At 53.8% G+C, this 18390-nt stretch overlaps 2 protein-coding genes across 2 annotated transcripts; one reads left to right on the top strand and one right to left on the bottom strand.

Moving 5' to 3' along the window:
- The first annotated feature begins 215 nt into the window (after positions 1-215).
- GYS1 (glycogen synthase 1) lies at positions 216-15007 on the top strand. The gene is made up of 16 exons (XM_082608161.1): positions 216-534; positions 1941-2122; positions 4084-4275; positions 5351-5536; positions 5777-5921; positions 6762-6879; positions 7173-7293; positions 7605-7711; positions 8942-9001; positions 9092-9170; positions 10864-10977; positions 11266-11392; positions 12384-12479; positions 12670-12833; positions 13290-13370; positions 13533-15007. Exons 1-16 carry the CDS (start codon positions 417-419, stop codon positions 13854-13856), a joined length of 2214 nt encoding a protein of 737 aa, XP_082464287.1. The 5' UTR covers positions 216-416; the 3' UTR covers positions 13857-15007.
- Positions 15008-16392: 1385 nt separating this feature from the next.
- Positions 16393-17996, bottom strand: FTL (ferritin light chain). Its single transcript, XM_082606013.1, has 4 exons — positions 17655-17996; positions 17342-17488; positions 16864-16989; positions 16393-16699 (listed from the first exon to the last, which is right to left on the bottom strand). The coding sequence occupies exons 1-4, from the start codon at positions 17754-17756 to the stop codon at positions 16547-16549; spliced, it is 528 nt and encodes a 175-aa protein (XP_082462139.1). The 5' UTR covers positions 17757-17996; the 3' UTR covers positions 16393-16546.
- Between the last annotated feature and the right edge of the window lie 394 nt (positions 17997-18390).

The raw sequence follows: 18390 nt of genomic DNA, 5'->3' as shown, positions 1-18390 counted from the left end.
TGACAGAGCTGAAGGCCAATCATCTAGCGCAGCGGCGAGCCCCGCCCACTGGAGCTCGCACGAACAGCCAAGACGGGGGCGGGGCTGAGCGAACCCTGCACTGTTCACCAATGAGAGACGCGGGAGCCCCGCCCCCGGGCGCAGACCAATGGTGCTGGCCGGGGGGCGGGCACCGCCTCCTGGTGGCCGCAAGGTTTCACTGCAGGAACCCCCACTGGGCTCAGTGACGCTGCGGCCGCCTCCGGCCCCGGTCCGAGCGCTCCAGGCGGTAGTGCGGTCGTGCAATAGGAAGCCGAGGGTGGTGCAAGCTTCCCGTCGGGCACCAGCTACCTGGCCCAGCGCCCTGCCCAGTACATTCCTCAGACACCTCTGGGGCCCCCACCTGTGGCCCCCGGAGCCCTCTAACCGCGTCGGCCATGCCTCTAAACCGCACTTTGTCCATGTCCTCACTGCCAGGACTGGAGGACTGGGAGGATGAATTCGACCTGGAGAACACAGTGCTCTTTGAGGTGGCCTGGGAGGTGGCCAACAAGGGTGAGCATGCCGGGCGGAGGGACCCGGACGAGAAGGGCAGTCGGGCATGGGGGCCCGGAACTGTAGAGTAACGGAGGAACGAGTCTGCATGGCATGACTCTTCGGTCCTGGGCAAGGAGCCTGTGACTCCTGTGTCCTTGGGGAGGGACTGGAGTTTGTCCCCTGGGCCCTGGAGGGAGGGGATGAGTCGCCTAAGATGAAAGGAGGTTGGAAACCCAGGTCCTGGGTCCTAGGGGTGAGGGGGCTAACATGAAAAAAGACCAGAGACCTGGGTCCTCAGTAGGGAAGGAGATGGGGGGAGGGGTTTTGCACTTCAGAACTGTGGCCCTAGGCGGAAGGGTCTTGGGATGTAACTCCGGATTTGGGAGAGAGCCCACTTGGAGATACGATGCGTGAATCGTGGTGGGAGAATTTGGGAAACTGGTCATTTGAGAGTAAAGATATGAAGGGGCTGGAGACCCTAATGCTTAGGTCCTAGGGTGAGAGAGAGTTAGGACCTGGATGCCTGGGTTCTGAGGGCCTGAGCTCTGGGTTCTTAGGAATAGAGGAGCCTGTAGCCTCAGACACATGCGCGCAGAAATGGGGAAAGGCTGGAAAGTCCTAAGCTGGTCAAGGGCTGGGCCCTGGGATGGGGGTGGCTGGGGGCCTGGATTTCTGGGTTCTGGGCTCCAAAGGTCCTGAGGTTCTGGGTGTGGAGAAGGCTGGGGCTGGAATCCCAAGAGCTAGGCAATCTAGAAGAAAGGGAGCTGGGATTTTGCTTTGCTGAGTCCTGGGAGAGAAAGGGGAGGTCTGTGAACATGGAGACAGGGATCTCCAGGGCCCAGGCTTCAGGAGGTAAGGAGGCTGGAGGCCCAGACTCCTGGGTCTGGAATGGAGTCATGGGAGGGGCAGGGCCCTGCATGCCTGTGTCCCCATGTGGGGAGAGGGAACTGAGGCACAGGTCGGCAGAGTCCCTGGGGGGTGAGGAATAACAGCTCTGGCTTCTTTTGGGCAACTCCGAGAACCTAAATGAGGCCACAAAGAGGGATTCTCCCTTACTGTGTCCTGGAGCCTGACTGGGAATTAAATCCAGCTCCTGTAAGCTGGGAACTCAAGAAGCTAGGCCCTAATAACCCTTGTCAGCTTCTGTCCTCCTCAGCCCCAGCCCCTAATTCCCTCACACCTAGAAGCCTAGGCCCCCAGCCCCTTCTCTCAGACTCAGCACCCTCCACCCTTCAAGTCCCGACCCCAGCCCCCTTCTCCCATAGACCCAGGAGTACTGTCCATCACCGCCCTCTCCCTCCTTCCTCTGACTCTGAAGTGTGGGCTCCCAGGCCCCTTTTCCCTCTGAGCCAGAGGTCCAGGACTCCCGCGGCACCCCCCCCAACCCTGCCCCAGGCCCCAGATCTGTGGACCTCTGCCCACAGTGGGTGGCATCTACACGGTGCTGCAGACGAAGGCGAAGGTGACAGGGGATGAGTGGGGCGACAACTACTACCTGGTGGGACCGTACACGGAGCAGGGCGTGAGGACCCAGGTGGAACTGCTCGAGCCCCCGACCCCAGCCCTGAAGAGGACGCTGGACTCCATGAACAGCAAGGGCTGCAAGGTGGGACATGGCCTGGCCGAGGGCAGGGTGGGGGCAGCAGAAAGAGAAGGAGCAGGGGATGGACAGCCCCAGGGAGAGAGGGAGGCGTGGACAGAAACTCAGGATGGCCCAGCACTTTCCCGGGCAGACATCGGACAGACACTCAGACAGATGCAGGAGCCCGTGAAGTGAGTGGGTGCACCCCCAGCTCGAAGACATTGGTGAATGGACAGACAGACAGCAGGTATGAGACAGACTGAAAGATGGTCCCAAGAGGCCAAGATCCTCAGATCCAGAGAGAGGAAAAGAGCTAGATGGACAGCCAGACAAAAGCCAGGGGAGGTGGACTTGGGGGTGAGGCAGGAGGCCAGAGCAGGAGTTCTGGAGCCTGAAGTTCAAATTCGCCTTCTCTGCTTCCTGCCTTGTGACCTTGGCGAATGAACATGCTGATAGCTTCCTCTTTATAGGTTTCCTGGGAGGATGAACTAGGTCATAAAAAGCCTTCAGCCCAGGCCCTGGCATGCAGTTAGTACTGTCTGTGAGCTGTTATCGTCGCGGTTATTATCATCATCATTATTACTGAAAGCAGCCACACTTGCAGAGTGAGGTGGACAGGCAGGCAAAGGAGAAAGCCAGATGGAGAGAGGCTGAGTGTTCCAAAAAGTGATGGTGGCCCCAGTGGTTAGAGCAATAGGGAAATAGACAGAGTCCAGATACAGAAAAGAGGTAGCCTGATGTTTTAGAGAGAAGGATCTCGAAGGAGAGAGGAAGATGGAGTATTGAGGAAGAGAGGAGAGGTAGGCAGGCAAACCCAGGGGACAGAGTTTTGGATGCGCAGCCAGGAATTAAAAGGAGGAGGGGAAAAATAAAAAAGAGGAAGGGAGAGTCCCAGGCACCCAATGAGAATTGAAGGATGAGGACAGAGAAGTGGCTGTCCCCCAGGGAGAGGGTCATCAGGCAGCAGGGCTGAGGTACAGACATTGGGGTCTGGGAGGGAGAGGTACAATGCTGCCTTCATTCGTTCACAGCCTCTGATTTGGGGTGGGGTCTGGAGTCCAGTTAGACGGGACTGTGTCCCTAAGGAACCCTAGGGCAGCCCAGTTCCTCCCCCATGGCAGCTGCTGTCCATGTGCTGGGGGCCTAAGAATAGCCCCCCCAGCAAAAGGGCAGACAACAGCTGGGAGGGGGAGGAGCACAGGGGGTCAGGCGCCCAAAGCCGGGAAAAGCCAGGTTGGGGAGGAGTAGGACGGCTTGTCGGCCGCATAGAGCCGTGGCAGCAGGCCCAGAATCCGGGCCACGGTCTCAAGAGGAAAGCAACAGCTCAATGAAACGTGGCAGGGCCGGAAATGCGACCGAGGGGCTTAGAAACACGGCAGTGGGTAGAAAAATGTAGGCCCCGTGCATGGAAAGTGGGTGGGCAGTGTTAGAAATGAGGCTGCGAAGTACAAGATGGGCCTATGGGCAGAGAAAAGAGGAAGCAGGTGACAAATATATGGCGAAAGGATCAGAAACAAGGGAGCGAGTGGAAGAAGAAGGATCCAGTACAAGGAGTGAGTGGCAGATAGGAAAGATAATGGGAGAAAGCAGCATTATGGTTGGTGAGAGAAATGTGGCAGCGAACACAGAAGCAAGGCAGCGGGCTGGAGAAATGATTAGCAGGGTGGAAAAATAACGCAGTGGGGGCACAGAGACAGGACATGTGCAATGTGGGTTTATAAGTAGAGAAGAGAGGCAACTGTTAGAGAAACTAAGCAAGGGAGAGGGAGATGCTGCAGCCGAGATGGGAAAAAATTGTGGAGGGAATAACTAATGGCAAATAGAGAAATAAGGCAGCAGGTGAGAAATTAGCAGCAGATACAGAAACAGAAGGTAGAAGCACTGAGGCCATGAGCCCAGACGTCTCCCTGGGGATGGGAGAAACGCAGTTGTTGTGCCCAGAGACAGGTGGCCAAAACCCTAAGCCTCCCTGTGTCCCCCTGCAGGTGTATTTCGGGCGCTGGCTGATCGAGGGGGGCCCCCTGGTGGTGCTCCTCGACGTGGGGGCCTCAGCCTGGGCCCTGGAGCGCTGGAAGGGGGAGCTATGGGACACGTGCAACATCGGGGTGCCCTGGTATGACCGGGAAGGCAACGACGCCGTCCTTTTTGGCTTCCTCACCACCTGGTTCCTGGGTGAGGTAGGCCCCACTGCCAATCCCCGTGTCACTCCTTTCGACCCCAGGCCCCAAATTACAATGGCCATCCGAGGCCAGAGGGTGGCTAGTGTCTCCCAGAGCATTCTGGGAGTTGTAGTCCTTTAAACCGAGGATTAGCTCTGATCTCTGGCAATATGGACATCCAGGGGCCCAGACTCCCAACCCCAGCTTCATTCACTCCAGTCTTCCAAATATAGGAATTCTAAGCCAATTGCTCTCGGGGAGGCTGGCTTGACGGGAGGGCTTACCCCCAGGGAGTTCTGGGAGTTGTAGTTCTCTAATATGGGCGGGACTTGGCTCTCAGATGGGTCCCCGGATGTTTGGGAATCCCCAGCCTATCTGAGAACCAGGAACCCCAATTCGGACCCTCTCTTAGGTTTTAAAAGGCTCAAGAAACTGTTTCCCATATCCTGGAACAGTTTATGAATTGGCTGCTCCTAGGGCATTCTGGGAGTTGTAGTCCTTCAACCAGTATCCGGTACAGGTCTACTCTTTATTTTTTTTAATTTTATTTATTTATTTATTTTGCGGTACGCGGGCCTGTCACTGTTGTGGCCTCTCCCGTTGCGGAGCACAGGCTCTGGACGCGCAGGCTCAGCAGCCATGGCTCACGGGCCCAGCCGCTCCGCGGCATGTGGGATCTTCCCGGACCACGGCACGAATCCGTGTCCCCTGCATCGGCAGGTGGACTCTCAACCACTGCGCCACCAGGGAAGCCCGGGTCTACTCTTGATTGACATAAAAGGTGTCCAGGAATTGTGTTCAGGACTTGGGGACACTAAAACTTTGGTCTTTCCAATTCGGCCCTTTTGGGACTTAGAAGGTTGGTCAAAAAAACACAGCTCCCATCAACCTCTGGGAATGAGGTCAGCTAGTCTGGCTGCCTTAAGGATTTAGAGCTCCTTGTCCCATGGGGATTGCAATGGGTCACCACCCACTCTGTGCGGTTGTGGGGATAGATTGACCTCTCCCCTGCTTCCTCATCCACGTTGGGGATTGCTGGTTGTCTTCACAACACACATGGAGACACATTGGCCCTATCCCTATTGTCCCACAGTTCCTGGCCCAGAGCGAGGAGAAACCATATGTGGTTGCACACTTCCATGAGTGGTTGGCAGGCATCGGGCTCTGCCTATGCCGTGCCCGGCGGCTGCCCGTGGCTACCATCTTCACGACCCATGCCACGCTGCTGGGGCGATACCTGTGTGCCGGTGCCGTGGACTTCTACAACAACCTGGAGAATGTGAGCTGGGAGCGTGGCAGATGGGGGTTGCCAATATTTCAGGACAGCCCAAGGCTGTCTGCAAAGCCCAAGGGGATCAAGTTCCTTCTTCCCCCAGGACCCAGGAATCCAAGTCCCCAACCCCCTCCACCCTCAGGCCCAGGAGTCCAGCTTCAAGGCCCAATCTCCCCTAAGACCCTGGAGTCTGGACCGCCTGTCTTCTCCCCATTTCTAACCTGATTGCCCTCCCTCCCTACCCAGTTCAACGTGGACAAGGAAGCAGGTGAGAGGCAAATCTATCACCGCTACTGCATGGAGCGGGCGGCAGCCCACTGTGCTCATGTCTTCACTACCGTGTCCCAGATTACCGCCATTGAGGCTCAGCACCTACTCAAAAGGAAACCAGGTAGGAAATAGGCCTGGGTCCGTAGACATAAACGAGGTAGTCTATGCCAAGGCCTGTTCCAATGTTTTTGCTGTAAAGAGCAGAGAACTACAACTCCTAGAATGCCCTAGGTTGGTGACCTGAATATGAGGCTGCCTGGCTGCATGCCCTAGAGGCTAATGGGAAGTGTAGTTTCTTTAATTTCAGAAATGGTAAAATTCTTTTACTGGCTAATGTAGATATTGGTCTTCTGAAAGAGGAAGGAGGTTCCTTGGATTTTGTTTTTGAGAAAAGCAGTGTTGGAACCAGTTATTCTTCCCAAACTATAGCATCCATTCTCAGTGGGTATAAGGTGAGAACTAAAACTCCCAGAAGACCTTTGGCTGTCCAACTCCTTATATTCCTGGAATTTTGCCCCAGGAGCTGATGGAGGTTATAGTTTTTCACTGATATGCTTTAATTTCTATGAGAATAGGAAATGGTTGGGGCCCTAAAAGAGGCTTGAAGATAGAGAGGCAGGATGGGGACATTGACTCATTCCCCCAGCTCAGGGTGGCATAGGGGAAACAAAAGAGCTACAACTCCCAGAAGCCCCGATGTTGCTCTGTTCCCTGTCTGGTTAGCCATTCACAGGGGCTGATGGGACTTGTAGTCAGGCTTGTGAATATAAGCATGCAATATTGGGCAAGAAGGTATCTGAGTGGCAGAGCAGTTGGGTCACCACAGGAGCTCACTGGGGAGCTGTTGAAACAAAGGCATTGTGAAAGGAAAGGGGTCTTTCCTTCATTTATTCATTCAGCCACATTGATCTGAACGAAGAAATGAAGAAATGAAATGTGGGACCTTCTCCCCCAATCCCAGATATCGTGACCCCCAATGGACTGAATGTGAAGAAATTCTCTGCCATGCATGAGTTCCAGAACCTCCATGCTCAGAGCAAGGCTCGAATCCAGGAGTTTGTGCGGGGCCATTTTTATGGGTATGTAGGCCAGATACCTAGGTCTTGAGAGAGAGGGTGGTTGGGAACCTAGACTCCTGGGGCCAACAGAGGGGACAGCTGAGGACTCAGCCTTTTGAGTTCTTGAGCACCAGAACAATGGCTGAGTATTTAAGGAAATCCCCATCTAAGGAGAAAAGAACAATTCCCAGGAGTTCCCATGATGCCTCTGTCCTAAGATGTTCTTTGCCCCTGTGGCTTCTGGGGTTTGTAGTTTCAAGGCTGGGGCCAGTGGGTGAGGGTCTTGGCTTCACCCTGTCTTGTGGCTTCTTTAGGCACCTGGACTTCAACTTGGACAAAACCTTGTACTTCTTTATCGCTGGCCGCTACGAATTCTCCAACAAGGGGGCCGATGTCTTCCTAGAGGCCTTGGCCCGGCTCAACTATCTGCTCAGAGTAAGGCCTGGTCTGCAAGGGGACAAGGAGGATGAGAAAATCAGTACATGACTGGGGAGAACAGAGACCTGGGGAGGTGGGGGCAGGGAAACCCATGTGTAAAACAGGAGTGTAGGGACCCAGAAAGAAGATCAGAGTCCCTGTGGGAATGGTAGCTCTGTCCTATAATTCTCCTTGACAGTAAGGGGCATGGCAGGGTCCTCGTGGTCTTGGGGGCTGGAAAAGGGTGGGTGGTCTCAGCCTTCTCCCATGTGATCCTCACACTCACATGCACACACACACACACACACCCTCCCTTTCCTCTGCCCCAGGTGAATGGCAGCGAGCAGACAGTGGTTGCCTTCTTCATCATGCCAGCTCGGACCAACAATTTCAACGTGGAAACCCTTAAGGGCCAAGCCGTGCGCAAGCAGCTTTGGTCAGCAGCCCTCGGCCCGGCATCCCTGCCGCTCCCACTCCCAGCTGTGTGCTTTGGGTCCCCTGTTTCTCCTGGAGTCTCAGTTTTGTCATCTGTGACATGATCAGCCCATCCCCCACCTGATTCCCAGCAAAGTTACTTGCTCCAGATGCTTGCAACTTGGGGGCAGTACGAAGTCGCAGTCACAGGCAGGACAAGTGTGACAGCATGACCAGGGCTCTGGTATCAAGCTGGCGAGATCCCGCTCATGCCCCTGTCCTGCTCTGGCTTTGTGACTTTAGGCAGACGACTCCCCATCTTCAAGCCTCAGTTTCCTCATCTGTAAAAAACACCCATTAGCCATCAGCTATTTCTTGAGCTCCTACTGTGTGCCAGGTGCTGTTCTAGGCACTGGGAACACAGCTGTGAGGCAGAGAAGACAAAATCCCTGCCCTCATTGTGTTCACATTCTAGAAAGTTCTATAGAAAGTGCTCTGGCAAAAAAAAAGCAGGACTGGAATATGAGGCAGGGTTGTTGGGACAGGCCACACTGAGTAAGTGCCAGCAAGTAGAGACCAAGAGTGGAAACAAGGGAGGAAGCCCTGTGTGTATCTGGGGAACAGCATTTCAGGCAGAGGGAATGGCAAGTGCAAAGGCCCTGAGGCATGTTTGAGAAACAGCAAGGAAGCCAGCGGGGCTGAAGCAGAGTACCCTAGGGAGATGGGATAGAAAATGAGGCCAGAGCTACGAGAGGACCACGAACAGAGGAATGTCAATGAAGTTGTAGGGTGGCACTCTTTGCTAGCTTTACTTGTGTCCATACATTTTTCTCTCTCAGAATTTTTTTTCCCTTTTTATAAAATGGGGCTTAGCATCACTACTACCAGGACTAGCCCAAGTCCTAATAATAGCTGACATTTTTGGAAGGCTCACTGTATGATGGGCACTGTGCACTTTTTGTCATGACCTCATCTAATTCTACTGCAAACCTTTGAGGTTGCTTCTATTTTTATCCCCATCTGACAGATGAGGCATTGAAGTCAGAGAGGGAAGGCCACCTGTCCCTGGCCACAGAGCTGATGCAAAGCACAAGGGATCCGAGCCTTCCAGGGCCTATTCCCTGAGTCCCCATCCTCCAGCCAGGAATTCCCAGAGCTTCTCTGCTCAGACCTCAACTTCCCAGCTGCCCCAGAAGCCTAACAAGAAACGGCAGCTGGTCTATAAGTGATGTTGTCACTCTGCTCCTTCCAGGGATACAGCCAACACAGTGAAGGAGAAGTTTGGGAGGAAGCTTTATGAATCCTTGCTGGTGTGAGTGTCCCGCCCTCAGCCCTGCATCCTCCTGGGCTCTAAACCCTCTCATCACCCATTCCCAGATGCATCCCCCTGCTCGCCTTACAGGGGGAGCCTCCCAGACATGAACAAGATGCTGGACAAGGAGGACTTCACTATGATGAAGAGAGCCATCTTTGCCACGCAGGTATGGTTTGGACTTCTGAGTCGAAAGATGGCGATTCCCAGCAGCCCTGGAGGCAGCTTGCCGTGTTAGCTCTGACCCCAGAGATGGCTGGGAGTTCTGCTTTGTTGGCAGCCCTTATTCAAGGAATCAATTCTGAAGTCAGAAGGGTGTGTGTGAGCTGACTGGTAGAACTTCAATTCCCAGAAGGCTTTAGGGCAGCCTGCTTTCCCACAGCTTATTCTGCCACAGAGGCTGCTGGGAGTTGTAGTTTCTTTGAGTCCTTGGGGATCCATGAACAAAAGGTGGAAGGGACCTTAAACTAAAGTCAAGAGAGCCACAAAAGGAGAACTGCAACTCCCAGCTAACCCTGGGCCTTGCTGCAAGCTACCTCCACCTCTTCCCCCAGAGACTGCTGGGAGTGGTAGTTTTGTTGGGCCTCTAGGGATAGAGCCAGGTCAGCTAAAAAAATTATTTCGGGACTTCCCTGGCAGTCCAGGGGTTAAGACTCTCTACTTTAAATACAGGGGATGTGGGTTCGATCCCTGGTTGGGGACTAAGATCCCACGTGCTGCATGGTGTGATCAAAGAAGAAGAAAAAACAACAATAAAAACAACAAAAAACAACAGTTATTCACTGAAGAACGTTGAAAACTTTCAGCAGCTACTGTTTCTTATCCCACTGGTTGTGTCTTAGTCTCAATACCCCTGGGAGTTGTAGCTTCTTTAGATACCTGGGGTTAATTAGATGGGTGGGAAACCTTAGAGAAAATTGGCAGTCACAAAATGAGAACCATAACTCCCAGCAGCCCCCAGGGCTTTCTGCTACCTTGACTCTTCCCTTGCCCCAGAAACTTCTGGGAATTAGAGTTCTTTTGTTCTCTGGAGTCAAGGGTTTTTGGTACCTGTGGTCAGGGTTGGTGATTTCCCCCAGTCCTGGGGAATGGAAACCAAGACTGCCAAGTTGCACAACAAGGTGTGAATTGTTTTTGGTCAAACTATAATTTTCAGTAGTTCCTAAGGCAGTCGGCCTCACTGAGGATGTTTCTGCCATGGGGCTGCTGGGAGTTGTAGTTTCCTGGGCTCCTGGAATCAGTAAATTGAAGATGAGTAGATCTTTTAATGAGAGGAATGATGGGACAGCTGCAAAGAACTATATATCCCAGCAGCCCCTGGGACTGCTATCGCACTAGCTCTGTCTTCCTCCAGTGGCTCTTGGGAATTGTGGTTTCTTTGGGCCTCTTTTGAGGGTGGAGGTGGAGAGAATACAGGATGGAGAGTAAAAGGAACTTGGAGAGAAAGAGATCCAGGATTTTCATAAGAAAACTATAACTTCCGGCAAGCAGCCCCTTAAAGGCACAGCCCCCATCAACTGCTGGGAGTTACAGTCCCTTTGGGTTTCTTTGTTGAGAGCCCAGAGTACAGAACAGGATAGCTACAACTCCCTCTAGTCTGTGAGGCATGTTAACACTGGCTCTGCCTCTAAGACAGCTGGAATTGTAGTTTCTTTTCGGCTTATGGTGGTTAAAGGGAAAAGAGAACCTTTACCGATAGAGCCAAGTAGGAAATCTACAACTCCTGGTAAGCTCTTGGGTTTGTTGCTCCACAACCTGATGGGAATTGTCTCCTTAGATCCCCAGGATGAGCATGGCTCATGGGGAAGTAGGAAGCCCTCTGTCCCTTGCTGACCCCCCCACCCCACTTGTGGCCCCTACAGCGGCAGTCTTTCCCTCCTGTGTGCACCCACAATATGCTGGACGACTCCTCAGATCCTATTTTGACCACCATCCGCCGAATTGGCCTCTTCAATAGTAGTGCCGACAGGGTCAAGGTGAGGGCATTGGCCAGGGTGGGTTGGGCATGGGTAGGGGTGGGGGTGCTGGGGAGGGCGGTGATATGGGGGCTGGAGCCTGAGCCTCACATTCCCCATCTCCCCTGGTATATCAAAGGATTGCAATGTTTAGAAAGAACCTTTGCTTCTGAGGCAGACAGACTTGGATTCCATTCTTTGTCCTGACACTGTCTTGTGTGGCTTTAGACAACTTTTTCATCCTCTCTGGGATCCCCATGGAGTAGCTAAATAAGGTGCTCGGGCTGAGCCCTTGTTTTCCACTGCCAGGTGATTTTTCACCCGGAGTTCCTCTCCTCCACGAGCCCCCTGCTCCCTGTGGACTATGAGGAGTTTGTCCGCGGCTGCCACCTGGGCGTCTTCCCCTCCTACTATGAGCCTTGGGGCTACACACCAGGTGAGTTCAGCGTCTGGCGTGATCCCAGGACAAGGGACTGGCCCTCCCTGAGCTCCAGACTCCTCCTTTGCAAAACAGGAACAATGAAAACAGTCTGTTCATGTGTTTTTGTGACACAGTAGCTCATGTGAGTAACTAGAGGGCTGATGTCAGAGTTCACACATGATTTCTCCCAATTTGCTACTGTTTGGTTCCCCAAAACAACAACAGCTAAATGCACGGTTCTCTAACAATCAAGCTACTTTCATATGTTTTTAAGGCAAAATAAATACCACATTTGCTGTAATATTTCTTAAATGATGAGTAATTTGACAAGTCTTTTAAACTGTGCTTGTGTGATGATTAGGAAATTTGCCAGTTTCATCCACGGTTAAAATGGTGCATAGGTTTTGTGACCAGCTCCAACCCTATTTTTCCCATAAGCCTTGTTATATGTAGTGCCTACTTTTGCAGCTTACAGAGGTTTTTAGAAACACTTATATAAAAATTATAGAAAACTCCTTGAAGCATTTCTCAGCGTTATTTAAGGGAGTAAGCAAGGTGTAGTAGGTGCTCTGTGCACAGTGATAGTAATGAGAGACCTTGTCTTACCTCTTGTCAAAACAGACTATAAAGCTATGACAACCAAAACAGTGCAGTCTGGCACAAAAAGTTGTCTTATAGGTCATGAGGATAAATTAAAACGGTAAACGTTGGCCCAGAGTACCGTGCTCAATAAATTAGCATCCTTATTACCCAGTTATGGACTCTTCCTTACCCTGAGGCCTTGGGGCAAATGAATTCCCTTTTCTGGGCCTAGTAGCTTCCCCTCTAAGGAATAGGGACTATCATACTTTAATGCACAGCCTTATTTGTCTGGTTCCTGACTTGCGCGGCACAGCGCCCGGCTCTTATTAAAGGCGCCAATAGAGGGCGCCATTGGGGCCTTCACTGGGATTTAAGGCAATAAAGAGGGGCAAGCTAAGCGGACCTTTCTCACACCTTCCCGCAGCTGAGTGCACGGTTATGGGTATCCCCAGTGTCTCCACCAACCTTTCTGGTTTCGGCTGCTTCATGGAGGAACACATCGCAGACCCCTCAGCTTACGGTGAGCGCCCGGAATGAGAGCCGGGACTCTTGGATCCTGGGAAGGAGGGGCGTGGTCTCTTGGGTCACTAAGAGAGGAGGGGGTGGACTCCTGAGTCCCAGTGGGAGGAGGCGTCCTGGTGTCCGCAGAGTCCCAGAGACAATGAAGGTTTCCCCAATCTGTTTTCTGAGACTCGTCCTGGCCCCGACAGGCATCTACATTCTGGACCGGCGTTTCCGAGGCCTGGATGATTCTTGCTCGCAGCTCACCTCCTTCCTCTACAGTTTCTGCCAGCAGAGCCGGCGGCAGCGCATTATCCAGCGGAACCGCACGGAGCGCCTCTCCGACCTTCTGGACTGGAAATACCTAGGCCGGGTATAATTCCCCTCCCTGTCCTCTGCTGGTGAATCAGTCACTTACGGCTCTGGGTCTCTGATCCCCCGTGCCTCGAAAGCTGGCGCAAAGGGCATGGTCTCTTCCTGTTTGTAACGCTTGCTGTCCCTTTAAGAAAAGAATCAACTTTCAGACTGGAAGACCACCGAGGTGGGAAGTTCTCTATTTGCATAAGGGTGCGGCCAAAGAGGTACCTCACTGGAGAATTCCGCCCCTGTTAAAGGGGTGTGGCTCAGAGACTGTCCAGTCACAGCTCTACTTATCTACATAAGGGGTGGAGCCTGAAAGACGGATTGGCAGAGGGGCCAACTGGAAACCACCGCAGGGTGTGCTCATCTGCATAAAACGTGTAACCAGGGTTCACCCCACCTCCAAACCTGCAGGGGGCGGGGTCAGGCTCCTGCCCCCTGATGCCCACTCTTCTTTCCCCCCAACAAGTACTACATGTCCGCGCGTCACATGGCGCTGGCCAAGGCCTTTCCAGAACAGTTCACCTACGAGCCCCACGAGGCTGAGGCGGTAAGTGGATCCGGGGTCTCTCTAGGGGGCCAGGGGCTAGAAGGGTGGGGTGAAGTGGGGTGTCCCTCCTGGAGTTGCAAGGCCTCCAGGACGCTGGACTCCCAGGCAGGCTGTAGAGGCCTCTGCTCACTATGTGGTTTGTGCCCACACCTCCGTACGCAGACCCAGGGCTACCGCTACCCGCGGCCAGCCTCAGTGCCACCATCGCCCTCACTGTCGAGACACTCCAGCCCGCACCAGAGCGAGGATGAGGAGGAGCCCCGGGACGGACCACCCGATGAAGATGGCGAGCGCTACGACGAGGACGAGGAGGCTGCCAAGGACCGGCGCAATATCCGCGCCCCGGAGTGGCCGCGCCGCGCCTCCTACACGTCTTCAACCGGCGGGAGCAAGCGCGGCTCGGTGGACACAGCTCCCTCCAGCTCAGTCAGCACCCCCAGCGAGCCCCTCAGCCCCGCCAGCTCCCTGGGCGAGGAGCGCAACTAAGTCCCCTGCCCCGCACTCCCCTGCCAGCCCTGCCTCCCTTATCTGGAGGGTGGATGCAGAATGGCGCTGTCCCTAAACTCCACTCCAGATCCCCAGCCCTCTGTGGGGTCCACAGCCCTACCCCCTCCGCCATACACTCCAGCCCCTCTAGATCCACTCTCGGAATCCCAAACACTCCAGAATCCACAACGCCGTGCCTTTCTTGGGTTCCAGAGTGCATAATCTGTGCCCTGGAGTCCCCCAGTCCATCCCAGAGGCCAGGAATCTGCCATTATCCTGCCGTGGTGCCAGAGGTTTTCAGAAACCTGCTCTGTTGCCTTCTATGCTGGGGCTCCTTGAGCCCCTTGCAGCTGGCTAATTTTACAGCATACAGAGCCTGCCATGCTCAGCCCTGGCCCGGGGCCACCAAGCACTGGAAACCACGTGGAGTCCCTGCTAATGAGACAATCAAGTCCAGAGCTGGGGCACTTTCAGGGACTTAATGCAGGTTTAACTCCAGAACTTGGGCTCCAGGCCAGTGCACTCGTGTTTACTCTGATTTAGCCCTCCCTGGGGTGTCCGGCTCTGCCTGGAGGATCCCTCCACCCCTGCTCCCTTCTTCCTCTGCACTTTGGCCAAGCAAGTGGGGGCAGAACCACTTGGCTTCTCATTCCTACTGGAGAACAAGCTGTCTTGGTCTAGATGCCTTTCTGGCCTTTTCTGGACCAGACCCTACTCCTCCTTCCCTGAGTCTGAACTCTTCCCCATATCTCTAAACTCCTGCGCCCTACAGGGAATCCCTCTGCTGAGGACAACTGGCTCTCTTCCCCAGTACCTGCACACATAACCCCCAACCGCTAGACCCACCATGAAACCACTGGGTTCTAGGTCCCAGCTGCCAAATCTAGAACCTCGCCACTTTGCTGCATCCTGGTCCCTTCCCTCTGGTCTAGAACTCAGCCCACCGGATTCTAGAACTTCCATATTTACCTCGAGGCTCTTCCATCCCTAAACTGCGCCCTGCCCCCAGCTTTGGTGAAAGGGAGGGACCCCTCACGTGTGCTGTGCTATGTCTGCTGCCCTTGGTTTGCAATTGGGAGGGGGGAGGGCAGAAGCGATGTGATTGAAGTGTGTCCAGAAATGAAAAAATACATCTATATTTAAGAATCTCAGGTCTAGTCTGACCGGAGGGCTTGGTGGGCCTCAATCCCGGCCCTGCCCTCCTCTTCCTTCCCTCCTCTTCACCTCTTGATTCCTCCCCTTGCCCACTGCTGGGTCCCGGTTCTCTTGTCTCATTCTACTGTCTTAGAGACTTGGATTGCCACTGGGTTCCAGTGTTATTTCAAAGGAAGGCAACTCTCTTGTTTTTGACTCGACTTGCAAGTGGCAAACTTGGCTCAGGCTCTTAAATTCCTCAGTAGCACTAGCCACTTGCAAGGGCTCAATAGCCACTGTGGCCACATGTGGCCCATGGCTACCCTATTGGACAGCGCAGGTACAGAACATTTCCATCACTGCAAAAAGTGCTATTGGACAGCACTGGCTTAGAGCATGTTTCTAGGACTCTGGCCTCTGGCCTTTGGCCCTACTGTCCCCTGGATGACTCTACTTTTGGAAAAAAATCTTTCTCCTTTTAGTTCTAATCGTCCCTAGGCTACATGTGCATCTCTGAATCAGTCGCTCTTCAGGGTAGTAGAAAGCTCTGATTGTTTGCATTTGTTTGAATTTGGATGTGTGATCATCTTTCTGTTAGCTGCAGTGTTTGTGACATCCGAGTGTCCCCTCCCCCACCAGAATTACCAGCAGGAAGGGCATGGTGCTGAGCAGACAAAAGAACAGCTGTCTAGCAGCCATTTCCTCTTAGATTCATCTAGCAAAAATAGGATGGGGTAGGGGGTCAGAGTTGACATCGTTTTATTGCTTGGACCCAGCAGCTGCTTAAGTCATCTTCAAGCTTCTTCAGTTCCCATTTGGATAATTTCACATCCCATTTCTGTCTGTGCTGAGCCCTGAACCCCTAGCTCAGCACCTCTTTCACACCACGTGCCCTCAGGTGCTCAGACCCACTAGCCAGGTTCTACCTATTATGTGCCTTGAATTCCACCCCTGTAACAAACAGCCTTTGGAGGTCAGACCTGGGTGTGCCTCCTGGTTACCACGGGTAATTTACACAGCTTGTCTCAACTTACCCATATAAAGGAGCTCACATTTCTACTTCGCCTCCCGGAATTGAGGCAGAGTACCTTCAGAGCTTGGCAAGTGCCCAGCAACGTAACGCATGTGAACCGGCTTCTCCTTACTGATCTCCCTAACAGCTGTCTGCTTCCAGCTAGCAACCCCAGGTTTTACTAGACTCCCTGGAGTCTGGGCTCTACCATCTTAGGGGGGGCAGTTAACAGCCTGGCAAAGCAGAAAACCCACTACAGCAACAGTACAGGTGTTATGTCTTAGAAGTAAAGCGCCAAACTCCTCTCCCCCTGCCAGCCCAGTGCAGCCAGAAGCTTTGTGAAAACAGATCCCACCTTTTTTCCCAGGATACACACACAAAACCACCAGCTGCTGCAAAAAGCTTTATTGTTTCCATTTGGTCCAAGGCTTGGGAGAGGGCTCCAGTGTGGTTAACAGGCTGCCTACTGGCTGCGGAGAGGGGCTTCAGGCAGAAGCCCTGACACCAGAGGGCCTCCTCAAAGGCCACTGGGCTCCGGAGGCTCCTAGTCGTGCTTGAGGGTGAGCCTTTCGAAGAGATACTCGCCCAGCCCAGCCTGGGGACCAGCCAGCCTGCGGAGGTTGGTCAGATGGTCACCCATCTTCTTGATGAGTTTCACCTCCTCATCTAGGAAGTGGCTCTCCAGGAAGTCGCAGAGCTGAGTGATAGAAGAGAAGAAAATGTTGCCACGTACAGATCTAACAATGTGACTGATGGGGGAAGGAGGCTCAGAAGGAAATCTGCCCAATCAAATGAGGCCAATGCTTAGTATGTAAGCATCATTCCAGGGAAGGTCTTATAGACGTGACTGGAGATACTTACGTGGGGGTCTGCGCGGGCACAAGCCAGGGCATGCAGATCCAGAAGGGCCTGGTTCAGGTTCTTCTCCATGTTAATGGCAGCTTCCATAGCGTCCTGAGTTTTACCCCACTCATCTTGAGCTGGCTTCTATACCGAAAACAGAAACGGCTCAGTACTAGCCACATACCCTGGAAAAGACTAAACACTAACTTTCCAGTAGTTGCGAGAGTAGAGGGCTTAACCGGAAAAAAACGTCTAAGAGTTTGTATCTGTCATTCCCTAGTGTCCTATAACTACACGTCCCAGGATACTACACGCTGCGCTCTGGACCGCCACGTCTTGGGAGAACTGGGTGCGCCTCGACCACCAGCTGTAATAACCCACAAAAGACTGAACTCAATCTCCGAGAAGCCTACGCGGTGCCTAAACCGCTACAGTCAAGGGGCCTCTAGTGCAGGGACTGTTGGGAGATGTAGTCCGCTACCCACACACTATTTACCTGCACGTCCTGGAAGAGGGCGCGGCCGCCACGTTGGTTTTGCATTTTCAAGAGACGCTTGGCGCTCTCGTGCTTCTCTTCGGCCAATTCGCGGAAAAAATGGCCCACGCCCGCCAGAGCCACATCGTCGCGGTCGAAATAGAAGCCCTGCGGGAAGAGATGGCGGGAATAACGGTTAGCAGGAGGCGAGACCAGGCATGCGGACTCCGCCTTCTGACTATCCAACAGGACAAAGAAGGCCAGCGCGTGCGCAGAGGGCCGGAGGTGCGCAGCTGAGGGAAACTTGGGCTGGGGGCGTCCTGGGGACCCTCACCAGAGAGAGGTAGGTGTAGGAGGCCCGCAGATGCATGTTGACCAGGCGGTTGACGGCGGCCTCCACCTCGGTGGAATAATTCTGACGAATCTGGGAGCTCATGGTTGATCGGTAATAAGGAGTTCGGCTCAAAAAATGGTGTTGGCTGGTCCTGGTGACCGAGGACAGCTGAGTGGCTGACTCCGAAGGTTGGACGGTGGATAGATGAGTGGCTGACTCCGAAGGTTGGAGGGTGGTCGGAGGCTGGAAGAAAGGGCGACCCTGGGTCTGTTCCGTCCAAACACTGTTGAAGCAAGAGACAGATCCGGGGAACCGCCGAGCGCAATGAGGCGGCTGTGGCCAAGGCGGCTTCTTTTATAGCGCGCGGGCCCTCGGAAGTGGGACGGTCAGGGAGAGCAATCGGCCAATCTGCGGTGGCGGGAGGTGGGCCCTGGAGCCCACGCGTGACCAATCAGGAGCATATAGGACTCCTAGACCCCCCCTCCCACCGCCCCGGAGGTGGGGAAGTCACGCGCCTGTAGGCGAGGGCTGTTGTGAAATGGGGAATGGGGGGTTGGGGGTTTTCGCGGGATGCCACGGCTCTGGGGCTAATTCTGGGAAGTTAAGGGATTCTGGGGGTGGGGGTGGGGAGGGAGACTCTCTGGTAGGTGAAAGATTAATGAGGACACTGGGAACCCTGGGAAATAATGATCCCTGGGTCCTGGGGGTGTCTCAGGAAAGTAGATCGGATTCTGGT

Source organism: Mesoplodon mirus, assembly GCF_964341445.2.
Source record: "Mesoplodon mirus genome assembly, chromosome: 19".
Taxonomy (NCBI): Eukaryota; Metazoa; Chordata; class Mammalia; order Artiodactyla; family Ziphiidae; genus Mesoplodon; species Mesoplodon mirus.
This window is presented reverse-complemented; position numbering and strand designations above follow the sequence as displayed.